Source organism: Mus musculus, chromosome 8 (assembly GCF_000001635.26).
Source record: "Mus musculus strain C57BL/6J chromosome 8, GRCm38.p6 C57BL/6J".
In the NCBI taxonomy this organism is placed as follows: Eukaryota; Metazoa; Chordata; class Mammalia; order Rodentia; family Muridae; genus Mus; species Mus musculus.
This window is the reverse complement of record NC_000074.6, coordinates 69725931-69750363: the sequence shown is the minus strand read 5'-3', so window position 1 is coordinate 69750363 and position 24433 is coordinate 69725931. Positions and strand designations below refer to the sequence as shown.

The 24433-nt window shown below is 42.8% G+C and overlaps 1 protein-coding gene across 1 annotated transcript; it reads left to right on the top strand.

Moving 5' to 3' along the window:
- The first annotated feature begins 401 nt into the window (after positions 1 to 401).
- Positions 402 to 8725, top strand: Zfp963 (zinc finger protein 963). Its single transcript, NM_001200023.1, has 4 exons — positions 402 to 532; positions 5777 to 5903; positions 6112 to 6172; positions 6754 to 8725. Exons 1-4 carry the CDS (start codon positions 530 to 532, stop codon positions 7712 to 7714), a joined length of 1152 nt encoding a protein of 383 aa, NP_001186952.1. The 5' UTR covers positions 402 to 529; the 3' UTR covers positions 7715 to 8725.
- Positions 8726 to 24433: the final 15708 nt, after the last annotated feature.

Sequence of the window (24433 nt, the reverse complement as noted above, 5' to 3'; positions counted from 1 at the left end):
ACTTGGGTCCTCTGAAGAGCAGCATGTGCTCTCAACCTCTCAGTATCAACTGGAACCAGAGTGGTCTGACTGGCCTCCTAGGTCTGAGGCACAGGGGCCATTGTATTAGACACTGAGTTGGTAACTGGACTGCTTACGAGAACCATCTGGTACCCTGTTAGACTAGGAAGTGCTTGCCGAGTTCACTGAGACAGCAGGGCCCAGCTCTCCAAGAACAAGAACAAGTTCTGCGTCAATGTAAATTCTCCTGACCATATGCTGGAGTAAAAGGCAGGCAGTCCAGGGCAGAGACTGCCTGGTCATCACTTCAGCTCCTGCTGTCAATCAGCAGTCGCTGGGCGGACCTAGCCAATCAGGGCCTTCAAGCTTACACCACTCAATCAAGAGCGAGGTAGGGCAGTGGGAGGCGGATTTTCTCTGTCCGCCGTGTTGTAGACTGAACTCCGTGGCTCAGGGAGGCCCCGTGGGTGCGTGTGCTGCGCTGTGGCCGCCGCTGTGAGGGGAGCACGGGCAGCTCGGAAGCCGCGACATGGTGAGCGCAGGGCCGCTGTCCCAGGTGGAGAGGAGTGGCAGCTATCGGTAGCTCTTCGCTTGTGCGGCGTTAGGCCCGCTGCGGTTGGCGGCGACTAGGTCGCTGCGGCTGTGTCGCTCCGCCCTTCGGCCGCGTCTGCGCAGAGCTCAGGGCGCCGCAGGGGAGGCCCCGCCCTCCGTGTCGGTGACGTCACGGCCACGAAGTGGTTTTTGTGTTGTACCCTGAGGCTGTTTGCTGAACTCAAGGTCCTGCCGGTTCCCCTGAGTTGTCTTCACATATTGGTGGAGAGTCCACTTTGAAATACTTTTGTGGGAGTTGTAAACTCTTAAGTTTTTGCTTATTTATGCCTATGTTGGATAGTATTTGTGAAGACAATTACTCTCCTGAGTTTAATTTGCTCTTTTAAAAGAACATTGACTATTTTGTGAGGTTCTTTTTTTATACTGTTTTGTAGATAAATTAGTTTCCAAATATTCGTACACTATTATGATCATTAAATTTCTTTGTAAAGATAAAATCTTTTATTTGTGTACTATTTATTTAGAATTGTCTGGAACGTTGAGGGTTTTTTTTCCCCCTTTACATATAAACCTTAGAACGGCTTTCTGCTGTTACACAAGATGTTAGCATTCTTGTTGGGATTGTGTTTTGAATTTATAGTGTAAATTGAGGAAAGCAACATCTTGGTGTTGTCTTCTATTTACTAGGCCAGTGCATATTCTTATTTGATTTTTTTTTTCTTTTTTCTGGACACTGGATCTCTCTGTGTCAGTGGTTCTTTACCTTTCGGTTAAGACAATCAGAAAACACTAATTCCCAATGGCTTTAGGAACTGAGATACTGCTCAGTTACAACATTACAATTATAACATAGCAACAAAAATAATTTTTTGGTTGGGAGTCACCTCAACATGAGGAAATGTATCAAAGGGCCGCAGCGTTAGGAAGGTTTAGAGTGACTGCTCTATGTATTCCTGGCTGTATGGGAATTTGCCATGTAGCTCAGGCTGGCCTTGAGTTCACAGAGATCCCTCGTCTCTGACTCCCAAGTGCTGGAATTAAAGACCTGTGCCACCGTGCCTGGCTTGATTCATTTTTGAAAAAGAAATTTATCTTCATCCAAGGATCTTTGTGAAATTTAGTATATGCTTCTCTTTGTGTCTCCTTTGAGCTGTGGTGCTACATACTCGGGGAAATTGCTAACCATTCAGTTGCTCATTGCTATTATACTGGAAGATGGACTTCTTGTGTTAATCTTGTATTCAAGAAGATTTTTTTAAAAAAGATTTATTTATTATTATAAATAAGCACACTGTTGCTGTCTTCAGACTCACCAGAACACATCCCAGTGGTTGCTGGGATTTGAACTCAGGATCTTCAGAAGAGCAGTTAGTGGTCTTACCCGCTGAGCTATCTCCCCAGCCCCAAGAAGTTTTCTTATTATTTCCTTGAGTTTTTGTTGGTCTTGGAATTTCCTATTTGAAAAGACTTGTATTTTATGTGTTATACTTAACAATTTTATTTTGAGATTCTAATACAATTAAACATTTCTCCCTTCATTTTTCTCCCTCCAAACCTCCTTCCATAATCCTCCCTGCTCTTCTTCACATTCGTGGCTGCTTCTTATTCCATTAATTGTTGTTGCATGCTTGTAACATCTATATTCCTAACTATAACCTGCTCAGTCCATGGAATGTTACCCGTGTGTATGTTTTCAGGGCTGACTGTCAAGCATTGGACAAGCAAGCAGTGTGCTCGTCCCTGGGGAAGAGTATCTCTCCTACTCCCAGATTTCCTTAGTTACCTGTAGTTCTTTGTGTACGATTGAGGCATTGTGGGCTTGTCCCTACCCAGTTTTTCATGTCCATTGGTGTTATCTTTGCTCAGCTCATTCTGAATAGACTTTATGAGTAAGTGAGATATTATTTCTAGGAGACCCAGTCTCACAGGAAATCTCCCTGATTCTCTGGCTGCTACACCTTTTCTACCCTAGACTCTTACTTTTTAAAGTCTCAGTGGCTCCCCTGTCCTGTTCTCTTTCCAGTTGTAGCATCTTCATCTGGCCTTCATGCCTTTCCTAACCCCCATGACTTGGTATGGCTGGCTCAAGCTTACTGGCTTTCCCCAGGGCTACCCACTAGGCTGTGCTTCTCGAGGCTCTGGTAGACACACACAGCCACTTCCACTGTCTCTCCCTCAGTCCTGCCTGGCTTCTGTGAACCTCTGGAAGGTGAGCAGCTTGCACTCTGGGCTTACTTCCATGCTGGAGAGAAAAACCCAGAGCTCATCGCAGCCACTGGACCGACTTAGTTTTTTCCATTTGCACTGTCTTGCCATTTTTGCTTCCTGTGAGCCATTCTTAAGGTTTTACAGGGGGCTGGAGCGATGTCTCAGTGGGTAAAAGCACTGACTGCTCTTCTGAAGGTCCTGAGTTCAAATCCTAGCAACCACATGGTGGCTCACAACCACCCGTATGATGCCACCTTCTCTAGTATGTTTGAAGACAGCTACAGTATACTTATTTATAATAATATCTTTGGGCCTGAGGGAGTGAGGCTGACTGGAGCAAGCAGAGGTCCTAGATCCAATTCCCAACAAGGAATTGAAGGCTCACAGCTACATTGTACTCATATACATAAAACAAATAAGTGTAAACAAAAGGCTTTCCAGCCTTGTGGGAGTTCCCTAGCTTTGCACTTGCCCTTCTGTCCACTTTCTTTAAGAACTTCAGCTTCACATAAGTCTTGCCTCATTTACTTCTGGTGATGTGGGTAGACCATGTTCTTATCTCTGTCCTTCTTTCAGCTCCTTTACAGACCCACTTTAGCCCATCTCTGAGATCCTTCAATGCTTTTCCTGCATCCTAAGTATGGAGTCCTTCTAAGTAGCTCAGCAAAGCCACTAAAGCTCTGCACCATGGTCAGGGTTGTTCCTGAATTAGCATCTTTCTTTAGTTCTCCAGTGAACTTTGGCGTCTTGTCTGGAGCTGGGCATCCTGAGGCACCGCTCTCATTCCGATGCTTACATTACAACGTTCTCCCCTCATGTTTTCTCTTTACTGACTGAAGTCTCTTGGGTTTTAAGGTTTTGGGTACCAGAAAGAGCTTTTAAGCTTAGATCTAACTTGCATGCTTTTTTTCCTCATAAAGAGGTGTTGGTTAGCCAGGCAGTGGTGGCGCACACCTTTAATCCCAGCACTTGGGAGGCAGAGGCAGGTGGATTTCTGAGTTTGAGGCCAGCCTGGTCTACAGAGTGAGTTCTAGGACAGCCAGGGCTGCACAGAGAAACCCTGTCTCGAAAACCTCCCCCTCAAAAAAAAAAAAAAAAAAAAAAAAAAGAGGTGTTGGCTAGTCCATATTCTCTGTCTTTCCTGCTTTCTTTTCCAGATTGGGCTAATATAGAGGCTAGCAAACACATGTTAGAATTCCTCCTCCAACAGCCATCTCAGCCGCAGACACATTTCTTATTACACAAAGCAGGGTTGCTTCCTAGGCAGCTTGCTGGCAATTTGCTCATACGTGCTGCTCTGCAGGGCTTGCAGTATTTGTGCTGGCAGCCAGCTCTTCCTAGAGAGCATTCACATGGCAGAGCCCAGTCATGAAGCAAGCATGCCATTTCCTCCACATAGGAGAAGACTGACAGCGTGGAATTCTCTGCCCCCTACCCCTACCCCCCAGAAGGGAACCCACCTTTTTAAAATGTTTCCCCCCCCTTTTTTTAGATTTATTTATTTATGTATATGAGTACACTGTAGATGTCTTCAGACACACCAGAAGAGGGCATTGGATCCCATTACAGATGGTTGTGAGCCACCATGTGGTTGCTGGGAGTTGAACTCAGGACCTCTGGAAGACCAGTCAGTGCTCTTAACTGCTGAGCCATCTCTCCAGCCCCAGGGGTTCCATCTTACACTACCTATCCCATGACATGTGCAATGTCTACCATAGTAAGACAGCACACTACCATTAACACATAGGGAAGGGCAGCCCTATCAGAATTTCCTTCACCCTCAGCCTGGTCAGCCTTGGTTGCAGGCCTTGTTACCAAGACCATGAAATCACTCCTCCCACACTCACCGAATCTGTCATTTCCTGTTCTGTTGCCAAGTATGTTGTGTGAGTCTTCCCTGCAGAGACATAACACAAATTCTTCTCACCTCCACATGGGGAACAAGGAAAAACCAAAGCAACAGTTCCACCAGTGTCCATCTCGGTGACCCAGCGGCTCTGTTGGGTTTCCTTAGAGGCTGAGGAGCTTCCTAGAGGAGCGGGATGAGGAAGGTCACCAGTGTCATGGGAAGGCCTGTCCTGACACAGGACTCAGGAAAGCTGCATCCCGGAGCACTGTGCAGGACGTACTGTGCAGGGCTTGCAGGCCACTCTACCACTGGACAGGTCTCCTGGAAGTCATTTGCCACTTCTATACATTTAGATCTAGAGCGGCCTGTGGATCTTGTAAATTCCTGCTTTCCCAAAGATGTGTAATCACTTTCCAACTCTCCTGAATTTCGGCTTCCATCCAGGAAGGAATGTTTCCAGTTGGACAGAATTGCTATGTTACAGCCTGTAGATAACTTCATCTTTTTTAAAAAATTAATTTATCTTAACTTTTATTTGAAGCCATGGCTGTCTTGGAACTTGCTCTGTAGACCAGGCTGGCTACAAACTCATACAGATCTACCTGCCTCTGCCTCCTGAGTGCTGGGATTAAAGGTGTGAGCCACCATGCTCAGTCTTATTTACCTGTTTAACTGTTGTGATACCACACATGAAGTGTCCACTAGAGTAGCTCATTAGACTCATGAGCCACAATTTTCTTGCTGAAGGATAATGGGAGCTTAGGAAGTTTCCTAGTATTGGCACAAATCGTTTGTGTTGAGTGATTTATCCTTTATATTCATGTGAACCCTATCAAAATGCTACGTTCCCTCATGCCATCAAACTTTAAATGTTGTGAGGAGGAATTTCTAAGAACAAGCAGGCTCTTGAGTGCTAATGTTAACACTGTTCCGGACCCCAGGGGGAGGACCGTGAGACAGGAAGTAGAAATCACTGTACACAGAGGACTGGGGCAGAGCTGCAGCACATCCTATGCCCTGAACCCAGTAATGAGAGAGTGCTGCTACAGTGCTGCCCTTCTGCATCCCTCAGTGCTTGCTTGCATGACGACTTCTGTGTGCTAGAGGACATGTGTGTGTCCACACAGTGGCTGAACCTGTTGTCAATCAAGTATGTGCAATGTTTAGGCCTCAGTGAGCTTTGAGGACGTGGCTGTGCACTTCACCCAGGACGAGTGGGCTTTGCTGGATTCTTCCCAGAAGAGTCTGTACAGAGATGTGATGCTGGAGATCTGCAGGAGCCTCGCTACGATAGGTAATGATATCACCCTACCTTCACTCTGTAAATTAGGGAGCAAGTGTCCCTTGGTATCTATCAATGCTCTTCCGGAATTGGGGCTATATTGAAAGGGAAGAATATGGTGAACAAATCAGCCATGTTTTTTGTGGATATTGAAGGTAGAAACTAATTCTTTCAATGATCTCTAATAATTTATACCAAATTTTCTGGGAATGCCTTATAGGAAACAGATGGGAAGAGGAGAATGTTGAAGACCATTATAAAAATCCCTGGAGAAATATGAGGTAATTTCTATCAAAAGTTGAAGCAAAGGAACTTGAAGGAATTTTAATATTCCATGAACATTTAAGAAAACAAAAAACAGGGCTGGAGGGATGGCTCAGTGGTTAAGAGCACTGACTGCTCTTCCGAAGGTCCTGAGTTCAAATCACAGCAACCACATGGTAGCTCATAACCATCCATAATGAGATCTGACGCCCTCTTCTGGGGTGTCTGAAGACAGCTACAGTGTACTTACATATAATAATAAATAATAAAAAAACAAAATCAGCTTTCAGTTGTTTCATCATTAGAAAAATCATACCTATATTACAACACTAAAAATGTGTGCTGAGTATAAGAGCACATCAGGGTTTGCAGAGGGTTTCTCTTGGAAACGCTCCTAGGACTTTGTATCGGTGAATGCTCCTGTTCTGATTACTGTTCTGTGGGAGCCATGCTATAAAGCCATCAACCTATTTGGTGTCACACTGTTCGAATGGGCCAGAAAGCACATACTTGGCCTGATTTTGGGAGCAGTGTATGACATAAATCTAATAAGCAGTAAGGAGTAAAGCACCTCTCTAACAAACTTGTCCTTTTTCAGTGGTTCCATGTCAGAGACCCCCTGTGAGAGGACAGAAGATGATCAGGTCGAAGAAACTCTGACATGGATCTCAAACCTTCATGCAAGCATGACAGTTTTTCCAGGACTAGCACCATATGAATCCCATATATGTGGGAAGGCTTCGACGAGTCACTCATCCTCTGATAGGCATGCCACATTTCTCCCCTGTTATAAACCACGTGAGCGTGAGGACTGTGGGGCCGAGCAATATGACTTGAACTCTCTTACCAGCTTTCAAAGGTGTACGGAAGCCCACACTGGGAATGGGCCTTGTGAGTGTGAGGTATGCTTAAGATCTTCCTGTTTTCCAAATCCACTAGGAACACATCAAGAGGCTCACAGTGGAAAAACACCCTATCAATACAAGGAGTGTGGAAAGAACTCTGTTTGTGCACATGGAGGAAGCCCCACTATGGGAAAGTTTTATGAATGTAATATATGTGGTAAAGCCTTGAGCTCCTCTACTGCCCTTCAAAGACATGAACTAATTCACACCGAAAGATTCTACGAATGCACGTATTGTGGTAAAGCTTTTAGATATCCCAAATACCTTCGATTACATGAAAGAATTCATACTGGAGAGAAACCCTATGAATGTAAACAATGTGGGAAAGCCTTTAGATTTCCTGGTGCCCTGCCATTACATGAAAAAATTCACACTGGAGAAAAACCCTATAAGTGTAAACAGTGTGGAAAAGCCTTTAGATTTCCTGGTTCCTTGCCATTACATGAAAAAATACACACTGGAGAAAAACCTTATGAGTGTAAGCAGTGTGGGAAAGCCTTTAGGCGTCATTATCATCTTCAGTTACATGAAAAAATTCATACTGGAGAGAAACCCTATGAGTGTAAACAGTGTGGGAAAGCCTTCAGGCGGCACAGTCATCTTCAGAGACATGAACGGACCCATGGTGGAGAGAAACCCTTTGAATGTGAATAACATGCTAAAGCCTTTACACTTCTTAGTTATCTTCTGTTACGTGAAAAATTTATACTGGAGAAAAAAATGTTGTCAGTGTAAACAATGTTGGGAGACCTTGCACTTCCATGACATCACTCTTATTAGATGCAAACCCTATGAAGTAGACACTGTGATGAAGTCTTTAGATGTGCTTGTCATCTTCAGTTTCTTAGAAAATACAGGAGAAAGCTGTGTGACTATGGACATTGTGGTGGAGCTCTTAGGTATTACACTGGACAGTGACCACTCATGCTGGAAGGAAACCCTCTGGATGGAAATAGCGTGGCCAAAAGGCCACACCTCGCACTGTTCTGTTGTCGAAAGGATTTCAATCCTAACCCGGAGTTTCTACCCCACCTTTGCTATTCCCGGATGAAAGATACATACAACCTTTATATTTATAGTAAGCCTTAAGCAACACAAGAGCTGGGCAGATACTACTCTCTATATTGTTGGAATCTACTTTCCTAGCTATAAGCCAGAGTTATTGCTTACTACTTACTATGTTTCATCTGGGCTGTTCTTAACTCCAATCGGCCAGCCCTCAGGGCTACATTCTTCTGACTCCTAACCCGTGGCGGCTTCTCCTTCCTTCTCCTGCACCCTTATTTCTCCTCATGGTCCCTCTCTAATCTTAAGCCCACAAAACCAATGTCTCTTTTGTCCAACTGTTAACTGTTAACATCTTTATTTACCAATAAAAAATATCTTGGAGACAAAGTCACTCTGTCGTCTCTGAGACAACCAATCTTAAGGACCCCAAATTAATATTAAAATACAAACAATACTAGGCCGACACACGACAGTGTTCTTCAGATATGGTATACCTCATATGTGAGAAAAACTCTACTCCCTCTCTGTATGTATGTGTGTGTGTGTGTGTGTATATATATATATATATATATATATATATATATATATATATATTCTCATTTGTGTAGAACAGATATCTTCAGTTCTTTCATACTCAATAAAACTCTAAGAATACAGACAATTTGGAAAAGGTATCATCTGTCACACTTTCAGCAACAGTGTCATGTTGGGCTTTTAACTGGGGAGATGTGAAATAATATTTACTTACCTCAGATGGGAACTAAAATGGTCTTCTAAGGCCTAGCTTGGTAAGCAGTGATTCTATTGAGGTTACTTACAGGACCACGGACAGCTCACAAGCATGTGCATCAGCAGACCACCCATGCCAACTTGAGTTTTGACTACACCCCTAGACTAGTTGACTACAACTTGGAGGGAACCCTGCTGGTCAGAGTCTCTTCTGTCAGCAGTTGTTTACTGGTCCATAACCTCGAGGAGTCCTCTGAATGTTTTAGCCTTAGCTTTCTGGGACTTACAAGATAATTCATTCAATTCCTGGGTCTGATGAGCCTTTCTCCTTCCTCCTTGGAGAATGTTTCAATTTAGAGGATATAGCTGGACAATAATCCATTCTTTCCTGTGATGGACTCCTACCTATTTTTTTCAAGTTACCTTTTGAGTCTTGGAAGGGTGACGCCGATATCAGAAGTTTCACTAGTGATTATGAATCTCTGAGGTACACCATCATTGTAAACTTTGCTCCCAGGACAAACTGCAGATAACAATCATCGTGACCCATGTGCATATATGTAGACGTTTATGAGGCACTTGGTCAGACACATCACTTCCATCAGTTAAAACAGTGACAGTTATTTTATAGCTGGGGCCTATGGTTTGTCTAGCTACAGGACTTTGACCTGGCATATGGTAGCAGACACGAATTTCCTCCTGTAGAGTTGCCTTAAATCTGAGAAAGCTTGTTTTACTCACGGTAATCATGCCTCTGTCATGCCACAAGCCTAGCTTTTTGGTACCATACCACACAGGGTCTACCTGAGCAACACTGTTAGTGAAAATTCTCTCTCTGCAACCTGCATAACACCAGTCACTGGGGAAGCTAGCAAGTATGAAGGAAACCTCTGGCTTACTTCCATGAGTTTTCCATGTCCTGTTGCCAAAGAGCTTGTCTTCAGCATTGAGGTCTCATCCTCTGTTTCTGGCATGTGGGCTCAGGATTGGCCTTGACCAACAATTCATATTGAGGCGACCTGCCCTTGACTGTGAGGTACTCACTTAACAGCCTTATGGGCTTTGTGTCATTAGGGCGCATCCTGTACTTAAACAGCTAAAAAGCTGTTGGGTTTTTTTTTAAAGCTGTTGTTTTAATATCCCATTAAAAAATTAATCTGGGGATGGAGAGATGGCTTAGCAGTTAAGAGCACTGGCTATTCTTCCAAAGATCCCTGGTTCAATTCCCAGCACACACATGGCAGCTCACAAGTGTCTGTTAACTCCACTTCCAAGGGATCTAACATTCTCACACTGTCATACGTACAGACAGAACACCAACACTCTTAAAAGTAAATTATATAAAAAATTGAACCTAGGGGTTGGAGAGATGGCTCAGTGGTTAAGAGCACTGACTGCTCTTTCAGAGGTCCTGAGTTCAATTCCCAGCAACCACATGGTGGCTCATAACCATCTATAATTAAACCTGGTTCTCTCTTCTGGGCTGCAGGCATATATGCAGGCAGAAGGCTGTATACATAAATAAATCTTAAAAATTAAAAAAAAAATTGAACCTAATCCCAGTATCTTTTCAAGATAGGTGAAAGTACCATTGCTTCTGGTTGTCTTTATCCAGGTCTGTGCATTCGTGTTTGTGAATGACTACCTCATTCGAGGACAATTTTCTGAGTTGGGTGATACCCTGATGGTGGCGTCATGTGTTCCTTTCTCGTATGGAAATGCTTGTAAGATGTCCTGGGCAGCTTCTACTCAGGTGAGGGCATATTTGCATCCTTCACTCATAGGCTTAGGTCCTATATGGCTTGCTGGCCATTCCTTTATGGGATAAGTTAGCTTATGTATATGTTCTGTCAGAGCCTTTATCTACAAAGACCTCAATTGGGAAGAAACCTCACATGCAGTAGCACCTTCTGCTTTGTAGCCTAGATGTTGGTATTCTGTCTCAACTCCACTCTCACTATTACCTATCAACAGCCAGGTATGTTCCTCCCCATAGTTACCTGGCAACAGCCAGTTAGGCCTGGCCCACTATAAAAGGGGCTTGTCTTAGTCAGGGTTTCTATTCCTGCACAAACATCATGACGAAGAAGCAAGTTGGGGAGGAAGTTTATTCGGCTTACACTTCCATACCAAAGGAAGTCAGGACTGGAACTCAAGCAGGTCAGAAAGTAGGAGCTGATGCAGAGGCCATGGAGGGATGTTCATTACTGGCTTGCTTCCCCTGGCTTGCTCAGCTTGCTTTCTTATAAAACCCAAGACTACCAGCCCAGAGATGGTCCCACCCACAAAGGGGCCCTCCCTCCTTGATCACTAATTGAGAAAATGCCGTACTGTTGGATCTCATGGAGGCATTTCCTCAACTAAAGCTCCTTTCTCTGTGATAACTCCAGCTGTGTCAAGTTGACACAAAACTAGCCAGTACAGGGCTGTTTGCCCCCTCCTCCCTCTCTTGCTGTCTTACTCCTGCTTTTCTCTCTTGCCTCTTGCCTTCTTGCTCCCCCTCCCTCTTGCTCCCCCTCTCTCCCTCTTGCTCCCCATCTCTCCCCATTGCCTTCCCCTCTCTCTCCACGTGGTCATGGCTGGCCTTTACTTTTCTACTCTCATCTCTCTGCCTTTCTCTGCCTCTACTACCCTCTTAACTCCCATCCCATGCCCGGAATAAATTCTATTCTATGCTATATTGTTGTGTGACTGGTCTCTCAGGGGGAAGGCATGCTTTGGCATGGGCTCGCTGAGGCACCCCCTTCATCCATACCTCACCATGCCCCCACAGGACATATATTAATACCCTTTATCTTTTTATAATCACAACATTGGTGCCCTGTGACTCGGATCTAGAAACTCTGCAGGTTTGCATCCCACCTCAGCTACCACAAGAGTTCGATGCTCACTAGCCCAGATCTGGTAAGCCCCCCGTACCCCCACTGGGCAGAGCAACCGACGGACGGACCGTCTGCATGGTCCCAGGGATTTCTTGAGCTCAGAGCTGCCCTGACCCTTGTTTCAGAACTCTTTCCCTTGGGTGAGATTTCCCTCTCCTTGGAGACAGTTTCTCTCTGTGACTTCCAGGCTGGGCCTGGACCACTGCTCTCTGGCTCAGCAGCACCAGCTCTGAGCGTTACAGTTGTGATTATAAAAAGATAAAAGGTATGTTCTATTCCCTGTAGGCCTATGTTTTTTTTTTTTTTTTTTTTTTTTTTTGAGACAGGGTTTCTCTGTATAGCTCTGGCTGTCCGGGAACTCACTCTGTAGACCAGGCTGGCCTCAAACTCAGAAATCCACCTGCCTATGCCTCCTGAGTGCTGGGATTAAAGGCATGTGCCACCACACCAGCGGGGGGCGAATTTTTATTAAGCCATCACAGATGGATTAAGTCTTTGTTTTAGTTTTGGCAGGTGGTGCTGTCTATGTACTAAGTTTTATTGCCAGAATGGAACTTCCATCATGGAGTCAGTTGTGCTAAGGTCTCAGGTCCTACTCAGGTCTGGGGCTCTGTTACATTCCCCAGTGGTCCTAGTGAATGAGTCAAATTATGGACTCATCCTGCTCTAAAGAGGTGTAGTTGGTCCTAAGAACCACCCAGTCAGTGCTGATAGCAGTGTAGTTAGCTATCAGGGACCAAGAGAACAGAGATGGTATCAGTTATTTGATTTATGTCTTTGTCTCTTGTTTTTCTTTCTCAACCATGGCAAGCTTTTTTAAATTACTTCTGAATAATTCACATAGAAACAACAGGTTTTTTCAAAAGCTGAACATAGTTTCATTTATCGCTTGAGAAGTCTAAGCCTCTTCAATTTGATAGGACTATTTTTGCAAGGGCATATAACGGTTGTTATAATACCTCTAGATATTAATCTGTTTACTTAGTTTAGAAAGCATCAGAAGAGGCATATTTAGTCAAACCGTTGGTACATGCCCACCAGGTGGTCTCAACAGTAATATTTCTGTTACCCAAATGAATTAATTCATTAGGCAGAATAGTAGGCATCAAAATAGGGGAAGTGCCTAGGTTAAAGGTTTTGGATGTTAGACAAGTTTTAGCCCCTTATAAGTTGTCTAATGTCTAATGTTTTTTAAGGCTATCCCCGGTCACAGTTTTGTTAGTAAATGGGCTGACCATCTGTTTAGTTCCTGTCCCTATGCAGTATGGGGGCCAGGTGTCTAAGTCTAACCAGCAACCCTGGCCAATTTCTGGCTGGAAATTATTAACTCTATGTACAGGGTCCCTTCCTGTGGCATAGAGTCTGATTGCCCAGGTTTTCCCTATTTCTCAAAGGTCAGAATCTTTTTTAAAAGATTTCTTTAAAGAAAGCCTTGGTTTTCCAACCCCAATTTTTGAAATGGAAACTCCCTTGATTTTGACAATCGGGGGTCCAGTCATAGGACATGTGTAGAAATGTAAACTTTGTGTTCCTGTCTCAAAAGATATATCCTACATCTTTCTTTTTTTCCATACAACCAGACAAAGAGAGCATTAACAAGTAAAGTCCAAGAGGGAATATGGGTTGCTGGATGGTAGTCACACTAATTAAAGCCTTGTCTGTATCTGTCTTTCTCAGTTTCCAGTCCAGGCCAGTGGAGGGGGTTAGATCATAATACTAAACTCATACCAGACATAAATCTCAGAAGGTGGTAGAGGGGCAGGTATCAGAAGGGCCTGGGACCTAGTGAAAGCTTATTTTCAATGGGTCCATAGTCCAGGGACAGTCCATTTGACAGCATCTGTGCCTCCCCATTTCTTCACCTGGGTGTGGTGGATCTATTGTGTAATGCTAGTTACTTTCACAGCCACAAGAGCGTAGAGAATCACTCTGTAGAGTCCTGTCCGAGTCAATGGCAGGGCCCCCGTGGTCACCTGTCTGGTGCAGACAGAGCCAGGGGAAACTAGTGGTGGATTGGGAGGTCGGCTGGGTTTCTCAGTTCAGTGAGAAGTCTTTATGGAGGATGGGAGTGTCTGTAGTGACTTGAGAAAGGAGTGCTTAAGAGAGTTTTACCAGGGGGTTGGAGAGATGGTGATATCAGGCTCAGTAGTGAGGAGCACTGGCTGCTCTTCCAGAGGACCCAAGTTCAATTTCCAGCACCCACATGGCATCTCACAACTGTAACTCTAGTTCCAGTGGGATCCAACACAGATACACATGCAGGCAAAACACCAACACAGAGAGAGAGAGAGAGAGAGAGAGAGAGAGAGAGAGAGAGAGAGAGAGAGAGAGAGAGAGAGAGAGAGAGAGAAGAAAGAGAAGAAAGAGAGGAGAGAGAGATTTACTTAGTTCTGCGAATTGCTGGTCTCTGAGCCTCCAGAAGCAGTTGGGGAGGTCTTCCAAACATAATCTCATAGGAGGGTATATCTCTCGCAATATGGGGTGTGGCAGACTGAAGCAAAGGAGGGAGGCCTATCCATCCTTTGGTAGACTTGTATGAGAGTTTTGTTAAAGTTTCTTTTAATGTCTTGTTTATTCTTTTTATCTGTCCAGAACTCTGAGGTGTATATGCACAATGATGCTTTCAATCTGTTTCTAAAGTTTTAGCTGTTGAGAGATTTTTGTCTATAAAAGCTAGGTTATTGCTAGACCCCATTGCAAGGAGGCAATCAAATCAGGGGATCAACTCCTGAAGGAGCTTTTTAGCCAATATTTGAGCAGTTTCAGCCTGGGTAGGGAATACTTCTACCCAACCTGAAAAGATATCTGTAAAAAGTAGCAAAGACTTATATTCTTTCCCAGCAGACCAGATCTTGGTGAAGTCAGTTTGTCTGGACTTTGCCTGGGTGTTTTTCTCTCATTTGGACCCGTCCTGGGTAAGTGCTCTCTGTTTTGGATTCACTTGAGCACAAACCTTGCCTGTCATCCAGCTGAGTCATCCTGCACCAAGATGTCCTGTCTAGTTATCTTGATTTGGGCAGCTCAGAATGTTTTGTGGATCCCAGCTGAGTAGCCTGGTGAAAGGTTAGTTACAGAGTCCTGCCAGTTGTTTCAGCCTGGTAGTGGAGGATAGCAATTTGTAGGAGAAGACAAATAGCCTCTAGAAGGGCCAAGATTTTTTTTTTAAGATTTATTTATTTTTATTATATGTAAGTATGCTGTAGCTGTCTTCAGACACTCCAGAAGAGGGAGTCAGATTTCATTAAGGATGGTTGTGAGCCACCATGTGGTTGCTGGGATTTGAACTTCCGTCCTTCGGAAGAGCAGTCGGGTGCTCTTACCCACTGAGCCATCTCAGCCCCCCAAGATTTTTTTAATGTCCCCTTTTTTTCCAGCAGCAAGAAGCCCTCTTTCTTTGTAGAATATACCATGGACATGACTGGTAGTGAAACATACCAACTGATGGACCATGTATATGGTGGTGGGCTTTCCTCCTCCCCATCTGAGAGTCTGGGTCAGATCAAGCAAGTCTGCTCTCTGGCTGAGGTGTAAATTGTTTTAGTTAAACTAAGCATTCAGCTCCCATGTGTCTGGTATCATCTTCCATCCTGTTATAGTCACCCAAGTCATCAGGCAAGAGGGCTGATGGCGGCTGGTTTCTCAACAGTTGTTAAGGTGGGCCAGAAGTAAGGCTGCCACAGAGTTAATTTGTTTGCTTTTTTTTTTTTAAAGATTTATTTATTTATTTATTATATGTAAGTACACTGTAGCTGTCTTCAGACACTCCAGAAGAGGGAGTCAGATCTTGTTACGGATGGTTGTGAGCCACCATGTGGTTGCTGGGATTTGAACTCCGGACCTTTGGAAGAGCAGTCGGGTGCTCTTACCCACTGAGCCATCTCACCAGCCCCTTGTTTGCTTTTTTAAAATTAAAATTAGCAGTAGCTACCACAGCTCTTAGACAAGTAGACATCCTGTGGCCTCAGGGTCCACTCATCACAGGGGGTTTCCATGGCCCCAAGGTTTGAGTTAAAATTCCTTTTGCTTGGAAGTTCTAAGGCTGGAGCAGGAGTCAGAACTGTTTCTTTTCTTATTTTCCTTCCTTCCTTCCTTCCTTCCTTCCTTCCTTCCTTCCTTCCTTCCTTTCTTCCTTCCTTCCTTCCTCCCTCCCTCCCTCCCTCCCTCCCTTGCTCCCTCCCTCCCTTCCTTCCTTCCTCCTTCCCTTCCTTTCTTTTTTGTAAATATATATATATATATACATACATACACACACACACACATATATATATACATATATATATATATATGTATTTGCTTTCCTCAGACACACCAGAAGAGGGCATTGGATCCCATTATGGATAGCTACCATGTCATTGTTGCGAATTGAATTCAGGACCTCTGGAAGAGCTCTTAACCACTGAGCCATCTCTCCAACCCCCAGAGCTGTTTCTTAAAGCCTCAAATGCTTTTGTTTAGTTTTAGTTCAGATTAGGGCTCAGTGCCTTGTTACAGAATATTTGATCACATTGTGAACCCCAGATTTGTGTTATTTACTGAAAAAAGCTTTTTCTAGTTTTGGTGTGGCTCAGCCACACCTTTAATCCCTCTGGCTGCAGTATAGACATGCCTTTAATACACACTTTAAATCTGAAACAATGAACATAACATTAGCTTGTAGAAGGAAGCACCCATGTTTGAAAGTGATGTCTAACTGAGTGACAAAGTGCTGAATCAGAGACAGAATCGGATATGCCCAGTTGTCATGAGAGCAGAGAGAGACGAGAGACTTACTTAAGAGAGAACAGCACAGAGAGAAAACAAGAATGACACAGGACAGTTATACAGAGACAGGGTGTAGAGAGAGAACAAGGTAGATACAGGTGAAAACCAAAAAAGCTGGAGAATAAAAAAGAGCTAGAAGATTAGAACATATTGCCAAAGTTAGTATGAGGCCAAGCAGGGCAATCAATTCAGGAGAAGCCAAGAGAAGCCAGATTGAATCAGTCAGCGTGGGGAGGAGCTTGAGGCAGAACAGAATGAATGAGCCAGCAGGGGTCAGAAAGAGCAGGAAAGGGTAAGCTTATTGAGAAGTAAGTGTCAGAAGCTGAAAACATTTTAGGCCTAGGTTAGAGTGTACGGAGGAGGCAAGAAGCTCCCAGAATTAGGTCGAGGTTAGCAGACTGAGGCAGTAAGCCTCGAAGACAATAATTACAACAGGCACATAAAAGTTTCTTTTACAGTGCCCCTTTTTGTGTTGGTGTATAGGAACCTTGCTATTTCCATAAACTCTGGAATCCAGAGGCAGCAATATGGATATTGGCTGCACCTAGGAAGTCTTGAACCTTGGCTTAGTCTTTGGCATTGGAATCTGAAAGACAGTGGCAATTCTACTTTGAGACAGGCTCCTCTGCCTCCACTCAGCTGTAGCCAAGATAGGTAGTCTTCTATGAAGGTTTAGATTCTTCAAAACCTACTTTAATAAGGGTCCTTAGATAATTTATCCTCCCTTCTAGCCCACCAGAGGTAGTGGGGATGAAAGGTTGGGCAAAGGGGAATGTGGATCTGTTTAGGAAGAATTCTTTTGGGCAATTCCAATCTTCGTTGTCAGGATATCAGCAGTTCAGTTTACATGAATCAGCAGTGGTAGCTCCTTGTATCCACTTGTAAACACTCTTAGTGAATCAGCACTGGCAGTTCAATCTAGGAGAAACTGGCCCATTGGCCCAAGCTGGAATATCATGAGAAGTTCTTTGGTTCATTTTTTCTCTAAAAGTCAGGACAGTGGTGATCAGTGAAGAGGGCAAGGCCAACCAATGCCACAGTGTTGACAGGGAAGACCAGCAAAGAGTGGCAAGACCAACCAATGCTACACAGCATGGTCCACTGTCTGTTGGGTTATGCTTATATCCTTTCCAAACATCATGTGTCCTCTCAAACGTCCACTCCAGCAAAACATCACATGCCCTTTTCCCAGGAAACTTCAAGAAAAACACCACATGCCTGTTCTCAGGAAAACACCCTCCCATGTCCCTGCTTCAGCAAAACATCCTTTTACAAGACAATCTCCAGAAAAACACTGCGTGATACAATTGAGTCTCCAAAGAAACCGGGAGTTTCCACTTCATATCCTCCTTTCTGTTTAAAAAATTGTCTTTTTCTCTAACATTAACAATCTACGGGCTGGAGAGATGACTCAGCGGTTAAGAGCACTGGCTGCTCTTCCAGAGGTCCTGAGTTCAATTCCCAGCAACCACATGGTTGTGGCTTACAACCATCTGTAATGGGATCTGATGCCCTCTTCTGGTGTGCAGGTGTATGTGCAGATAGAGCACTCATGCATAAAATAAATAAATAGATCTTTAAAAAAAGAATAAAACCGAAACAATCTACACACAATAGAAACAATTATAAGAACCACAAAACTAGAACATTAAATCACAGCTTAAATAAACAGCTTATGTACAAGATAGTCAAACAACAGTCTAACAAAACCACCTTAAATTTATATCAATATATAATATGTCAAACAAAACAACTTTACATTTCTATCAGTATGCAATAATTAAACAAAACAACTTTAAATTTCTATAAATATACAACAATTAAGCAAAGCAACATTAAGATCCTATCAAGAAACCATCACTAAACAAAACAACCCTAGATTTCTATTAATATACCATCATTAAACAAAACATTAAATTTCTATCAATATATAAAATTATACAAAACAACCTACCACCCTAAATAATAACAACCATAACACATCAAAGAATCAAAACCACCCACCCCAACTTAAGGGAGAAGAATGACGGTTGCCTTATAATGGCTTCCTGCTGAATTGGGGTGAGGAATTCCTAACTGGGACCCAAGGGGAAAAACGGTTAATATGAAAAGAGCTAGGCGTAGCATTTGTTTTCTAGTCTTTGTGTCTATCCAGTCTGTGTTGTCTGTCTAGTCCATGTATTGTCCAGTCTTTGTGTGATCAATCATTTGGGCTAGCCCTTTTGAAGTTGATTTTCATGCCTGCTTTGGAGAAATCAGTAACAGACAGTCTGTGAATCGCTTGGGCTATTTGCTTTGTGAAGACATCACTGTTCCAGGTGATAAGAGGTTTTCTCTGGTCAGATCTAATTTTTATAAGTTTTATTGGTAACCATATTTTTTCATTCCCTGTAGTTGCATAAGCATAACCGCTTCCCTATCTTAAAACTATTGCAGGTTTCCATTCTAATATCAACACATACTTATAGGATATCGGTTGGCTTAGTTCTTCAGGTTTTTTTAATAACCCAGTGTCTCTCAGCTGCTGTTTTTCCTTTTTTACCATTATCAAGAAATTTTAGAGTTAATGAAGCATTATTTAGTCTGTCCCTAAATAACGAACATTATTTAGTCTGTTAATGAGCAGTATCTACTCTCCATTTTTGTTTTGTAAGCATCTATCTTTTTTTTTTTTTTTTTGTCCGAGACAGGGTTTCTCTGTATAGCCCTGGCTGTCCTGGAGCTCACTTTGTAGACCAGGCAGGCCTCAAACTCAGAAATCCGCCTGCCTCTGCCTCCCGAGTGCTGGGATTAAAGGCGTGTGCCACCACGCCCGGCTTCTTTTTGTTTTTTTAAAGATTTATTTATTGTTATATGTAAGTACACTGTAGCTGTCCTCAGACATACCAGGAGAGGAGAAGGTGTCAGGTCTCATTATGGATTGTGAGCCACTATGTAGTTGCTGGGATTTGAACTCAGGACCTCTGGAAGAGCAGTCAGTGCTCTTAACCACTGAGCCAACTCACCAGCTCAGTAAGCATCTATCTTAAGGCATGATTGGCTCTTTATATAACTGCTTGTCCTGTGGGATTGTGTGGTATACCAGTAACATGCTTTATATTATAATATGCAAAGAATTGTTTCATCTTATTGAATACATATATGGGATCATTGTCAGTTTTAATTTGTGTAAGTATCCATATAATTGCCATTATTTCCAATAAGTGTGTAATTACACAACTAGCCTTTTTAAACTTAAAGCAGTTGCCCATTGAAACTCTGAGTACATGTCAATGGTATGCTGTATATACCTTTGTTTTCCAAGGTCTGCAAAATGGAACACACCCATCTACCAGATGTCATTTTTTGGTACCCTTAGGGTTATTAAAAGTAGGTAACAGAGTTTGGTTGAACAGAGAACATATTGGATTATTTTAAAATTATTTCTTTGGTTTGTCACCAAGTGGTGGGAAAAAAATTTAAACCTTTCCCTTTAGCATGATGTTTCTCATGAAATTTTGAGGCTTCGAACACATTTCCTATTAGTAATTGGTCAATTTCCTCATTTCCTTGAGCTGATGGATCAGGCAAACCTGTATGGACTGAATATGAGTAATACATAATGGATGGTGTCTACTTCTGAGGGCCTGTTGCCATGGCAATCATATAACAGTTAATTCTGAGTTATCAGGCACAAATTCAGCAGCCTCTATATGTAAAACAACTCTTTCTGCATATAAAGAATCAGTAATCATGTTAAGAGATTCAGGATAATTTAATCCATAGGATTGCATACAATTATGATTTTTGAACTGATGTATACTGACTTTTGATCACCTTGCTTATTTTATCTGACTTGTAATCTGCCATCTCATCTTGTTTGCATCAGTATAAAATGTTGGTGCCTCTGGAATTGGTGTTCTTTTTACTGTACGTGGAAGAATACAATTAGATCTTTCTATAAGCTCTTTGTGCTTGCTTTTTGGACATTTGTTATTAATTTCACCCAAGTAGTTATGACAAGCTCTTTGTCAATCTTCATTGATCACTCATAATGACATAATCTCAGCATTTGTAAGAAGAACTACAATTTTGGCCACATTTGTTCCTGAAAATTGAGATAGTCTTATTCCTCCTTTTATACTTAATTCAGAAACCTTTTCTATAGGTCTTCAATTTTTTACTTTGTTTATGAGCTAAGAAAGTCCATTTCATAATATTATCTTCTCTTTGCATAATGAGCCCAGTAGGAGAATGAGTTGAAGGCAAAATGACTAAGATACAATCAAGTTTAGGATCAATTTGATCCATATGTACATTTTTCAGTCTTTGTTCTACAAAAATTAACTTTCTTTGCTTCAGCTGCTAGACATCTTGGACTGTTTAAATTGGAATCTCCTTGTAATGTTTGAAACAAATTGCTCAACTTATACTACAACTTATTCCAGTTGTAGACCTTAGTTAATATCTCCCATATTAATTTTTTAAAAGCGTTATGAGTTTGCAATTGGTCCCTATGCAGCTGTACCTTTTGTGGTTGAATTTTTGTTGACAGATTTTATAACCCAAATTCACTAAGTGAATCTCCTCTTTGTATTTTTTTTTCTGGAACATTAATTTGAGTACCCCAGCATCTAAGAATTCTCTATGTTACTTTAAACATATTCTCTAAAACATCTTTGTTAGAATCAACCAACAAAATATCATTCATAAATGATAAATGATAGATCAAGGAATTGCTTACAAAATTATTTCTAATGGTTGTTGTACAAAATACTAATATAAAGTTGGACTATTTAACATTTCCTGTGGAAGTACCTTCCAGTGGCATCTCTATAGTGGATGGCTATGGTTCAGATTAGGTACTGAGAAAGCAAACCTTTCCCTACCTTTCTCATGCAAGAGAACTGAGAAAAAGAAACAATATTTCAAATTAATTATTATTATAGGCCATGATTTTGGTAACAAAGAAGATAAAGGAAGTCCAGCTAGTAAAGGACCCATTGGTTGAATTACCTTATTAATTGCTCTTAAATTCATTATCATCCTCTCTTACACGCGTTCTCGCGACCGGCCAGGAAGAACGCAGCAAACCAGAATCTTCTGCGGCAAAACTTTATTGCTTACATCTTTAGGAGCCAGAGCGCAAGAGAGCAAGAGAGATGGCAAGAGCACAAGAGCTTTATTGCTTACATCTTCAGGAGCAAGAAGCAAGAGCCAGAGCAAGAGAGCAAGAGCTCTATTGCTTACATCTTTAGGAGCCAGAGTGCAAGAGCGCTAGAGTGCAAGAGCCAGAGCAAGAGCAAAAGCAAGAGCGCAAGAGCGCAAGAGCTTTATTGCTTACATCTTCAGGAGCAAGAAGCAAGAGCCAGAGCAAGAGAGCAAGAGAGCAAGAGAGCAAGAGAGCAAGAGAGCAAATGACGAAACCCCGTCCCTTTTTAAGGAGAATTATTCTCCGCCTAGGACGTATTACTCCCTGATTGGCTGCAGCCCATCGGCCGAGTTGTCGTCACGGGGAAGGCAGAGCACATGGGGTGGAAAACTACCCTTGGCACATGCGCAGATTATTTGTTTACCACTTAGAACACAGGATGTCAGCGCCATCTTGCAACGGCGAATGTGAGGGCGGCTCCCCACAGATCCTCCATTTTCCTGATTTCATTTTTACAACAAACATGGAGGAATTCCATGGGCTGGTAGACTTTTCTATATGTTGAACCTCCAACTGCTCTTGTACCAGTTGTTCAAGTGCCTGCAATTTTTCTTTTGTTCTGGGCCACTGCTCTTACCAGACAGGCCAGATTAATAGTCACTTTAGGGGCAAGGCTGTTGGTAACCTGTCAACAGTGGCTTCTTTTATAAATTTGTAAACTCAATCTCTGCTGCGATGTCCTGCATGTGGATAAGAGGCTCTGCTTGTAGTAGTTCTTGATCACCTGTATCGATATCTTCTCCAGGCGCATCTACCATATCACCCCTAATTTCCTCATTTGCTGTCCCTGAAATTGTAGGAATATTAATTTGAGTACCCCACATTTGTAAAAGATCCCTCCCTATAAATGTATGGGTATACCAGCCACATAAGGTCTCAACTTCCCTGTTTGTCTTTCTGGTCCCGCACAGGTAATCCATCGGACACTTTGTCTTATTTGTGATAATTTACCAATTCCTATAAATTGTGTGTAAACCTTCTGAAGTGGCCAATCTGGATTCCAAGAGTTTTGGGAAAGTATACTAAGATCATCTCCTCTATCCACCAAACTTTCTAGGTCTACACTATTCATTCATACTATTAATTTGGTTCTCTGATCATTTAACCACTGTTTGCCAGAGCACACATTTTCCAGTACTCCCAAATGCCCCTGTCCCTTCTACTGGAGTGGCTTTGCCCTTGATGTAAGGAAACAACAACAGTTGAACAATTCTGTCCCCTGCATCAATTTGCATCTCGTTTTTCATATTTGCCATGATTTTTTTTCTTCCTTGCTATCTCCATCTACTATATCTGGATGCACAATAAATCCTTGAGAAGTAAACCCATTTCTTCCCATGAATATTTCCACTGTCCCTGAGGGTAAACCAGTGGTAAACCATAAATACTAGTGGTTAACTTGTAACATTCAACGTTTGGGGATAATGTTAGAGGGTTGTCTGTGGCCAGCTCCAAAGTTGTACTTCCTTCCGTAGCATGTGTAATATCAGAAATACTCCATTTTGATTTTCTTGACTACTTGGTACTACCTGACTGACCAAAGGAAAATGGCTCATATTGTTTGCTGCAGGACCGTGAGCTGACAAGCCCCTTGGTTTGTTTCCTGGTGGCAAGAGATTACTTCTTATGCCTCTCTTGGACTGGCAATCCTTAGACCAAAGTTTGCCCTTTGCACAGCAGCTACAATACACTGGAAGCCTTTGTGACTCTTAGCAACCATACCTTACTTGTTCTATTCTATGAATACCTTATTCTCTAGCGCTAACATACCTGCTATTTTAAGCTCTGAATCTTCTAGCCTTACAATTTCTTTGGAAATGACCAAACTCATTACAATTAAAGCATTGAGCATTTTGATCCCTGAAATTGCTAGCTATGATTTGGCCTATGATATTGCTTTTGAGAACCAATACCAGTGTCTCCTTTGTCCATTTGTCTATCAGGGCTCCTCCTCTTTAACATGCTTTAGATCTAGCATTTCTGTCTGACACCAGGTCAACTCATTATAAGCATGGCCACCATCGTTAGCAGGCATATGTTGAACTAAGACTGAGAAAGGTGAAGATGCCTGTGTAACCCCAAGCAAATCCTCTGGTGGTGCACTTGGCAGAACCTGTTGACACTGCACTGTATTCCTGCTCTTCCTCACCCCGTCTCCCTGAGATGCCCTGGGCGCATGGCAGTGAAAGTGTATGGAGCATGGTGGGGTGGCAGTTTACCTTCCACCATAGTTTGCTTTCCCACTTTCATTGTGTGGTAAATTCCCAGTCTCAGACATCAGGCCTGAACCCTGCTGTTCTCCCTCTGGCTCCTTTGCTTCCCAAGCACTTCTACCTCTGTTTGCAAACTCTCTCATAGAAGAGGGTTGTCAGCTTTCCCCATACACCTTTTCAAAATAGTATACATGAAAACTAGGACGCAAAACCAAACAGCTTCCCCTAAAGCAAGGCAAGAAACCCGCCCAGCAGCAGTTGCTGCTCTCTTGGCAACCTCCTTAAATAACGTTGCTAACCCATCAAAACCTGCCTTTTCCTCTAGTACATTAGAAGCAGAGTTACCTATAATGCCTGTCCTGGCTGGTTTTGTGTCAACCTGACACAGCTGGGGTTATCACAGAGAAAGGAGCTTCAGTTAAGGAAATGCCTCCATGAGATACAACTGTAAGGCATTTTCTCAATTAGTAATCAAAGGGGAAAGGCCCCTTGTGGGTGGGACCATCTCTGGGCTGGTAGTCTTGGTTCTATAAGAGAACAGGCTGAGCAAGCCAGTAAAGAACATCCCTCCATGGCCTCTGCATCAGCT

Coding starts and splice junctions, on each gene's coding strand:
- Zfp963 (NM_001200023.1), top strand. Junction 5,904..6,111: donor CAGGAGCCTCGCTACGATAG/GTAATGATATCA, acceptor AATGCCTTATAG/GAAACAGATGGGAAGAGGAG. Junction 6,173..6,753: donor AATCCCTGGAGAAATATGAG/GTAATTTCTATC, acceptor GTCCTTTTTCAG/TGGTTCCATGTCAGAGACCC.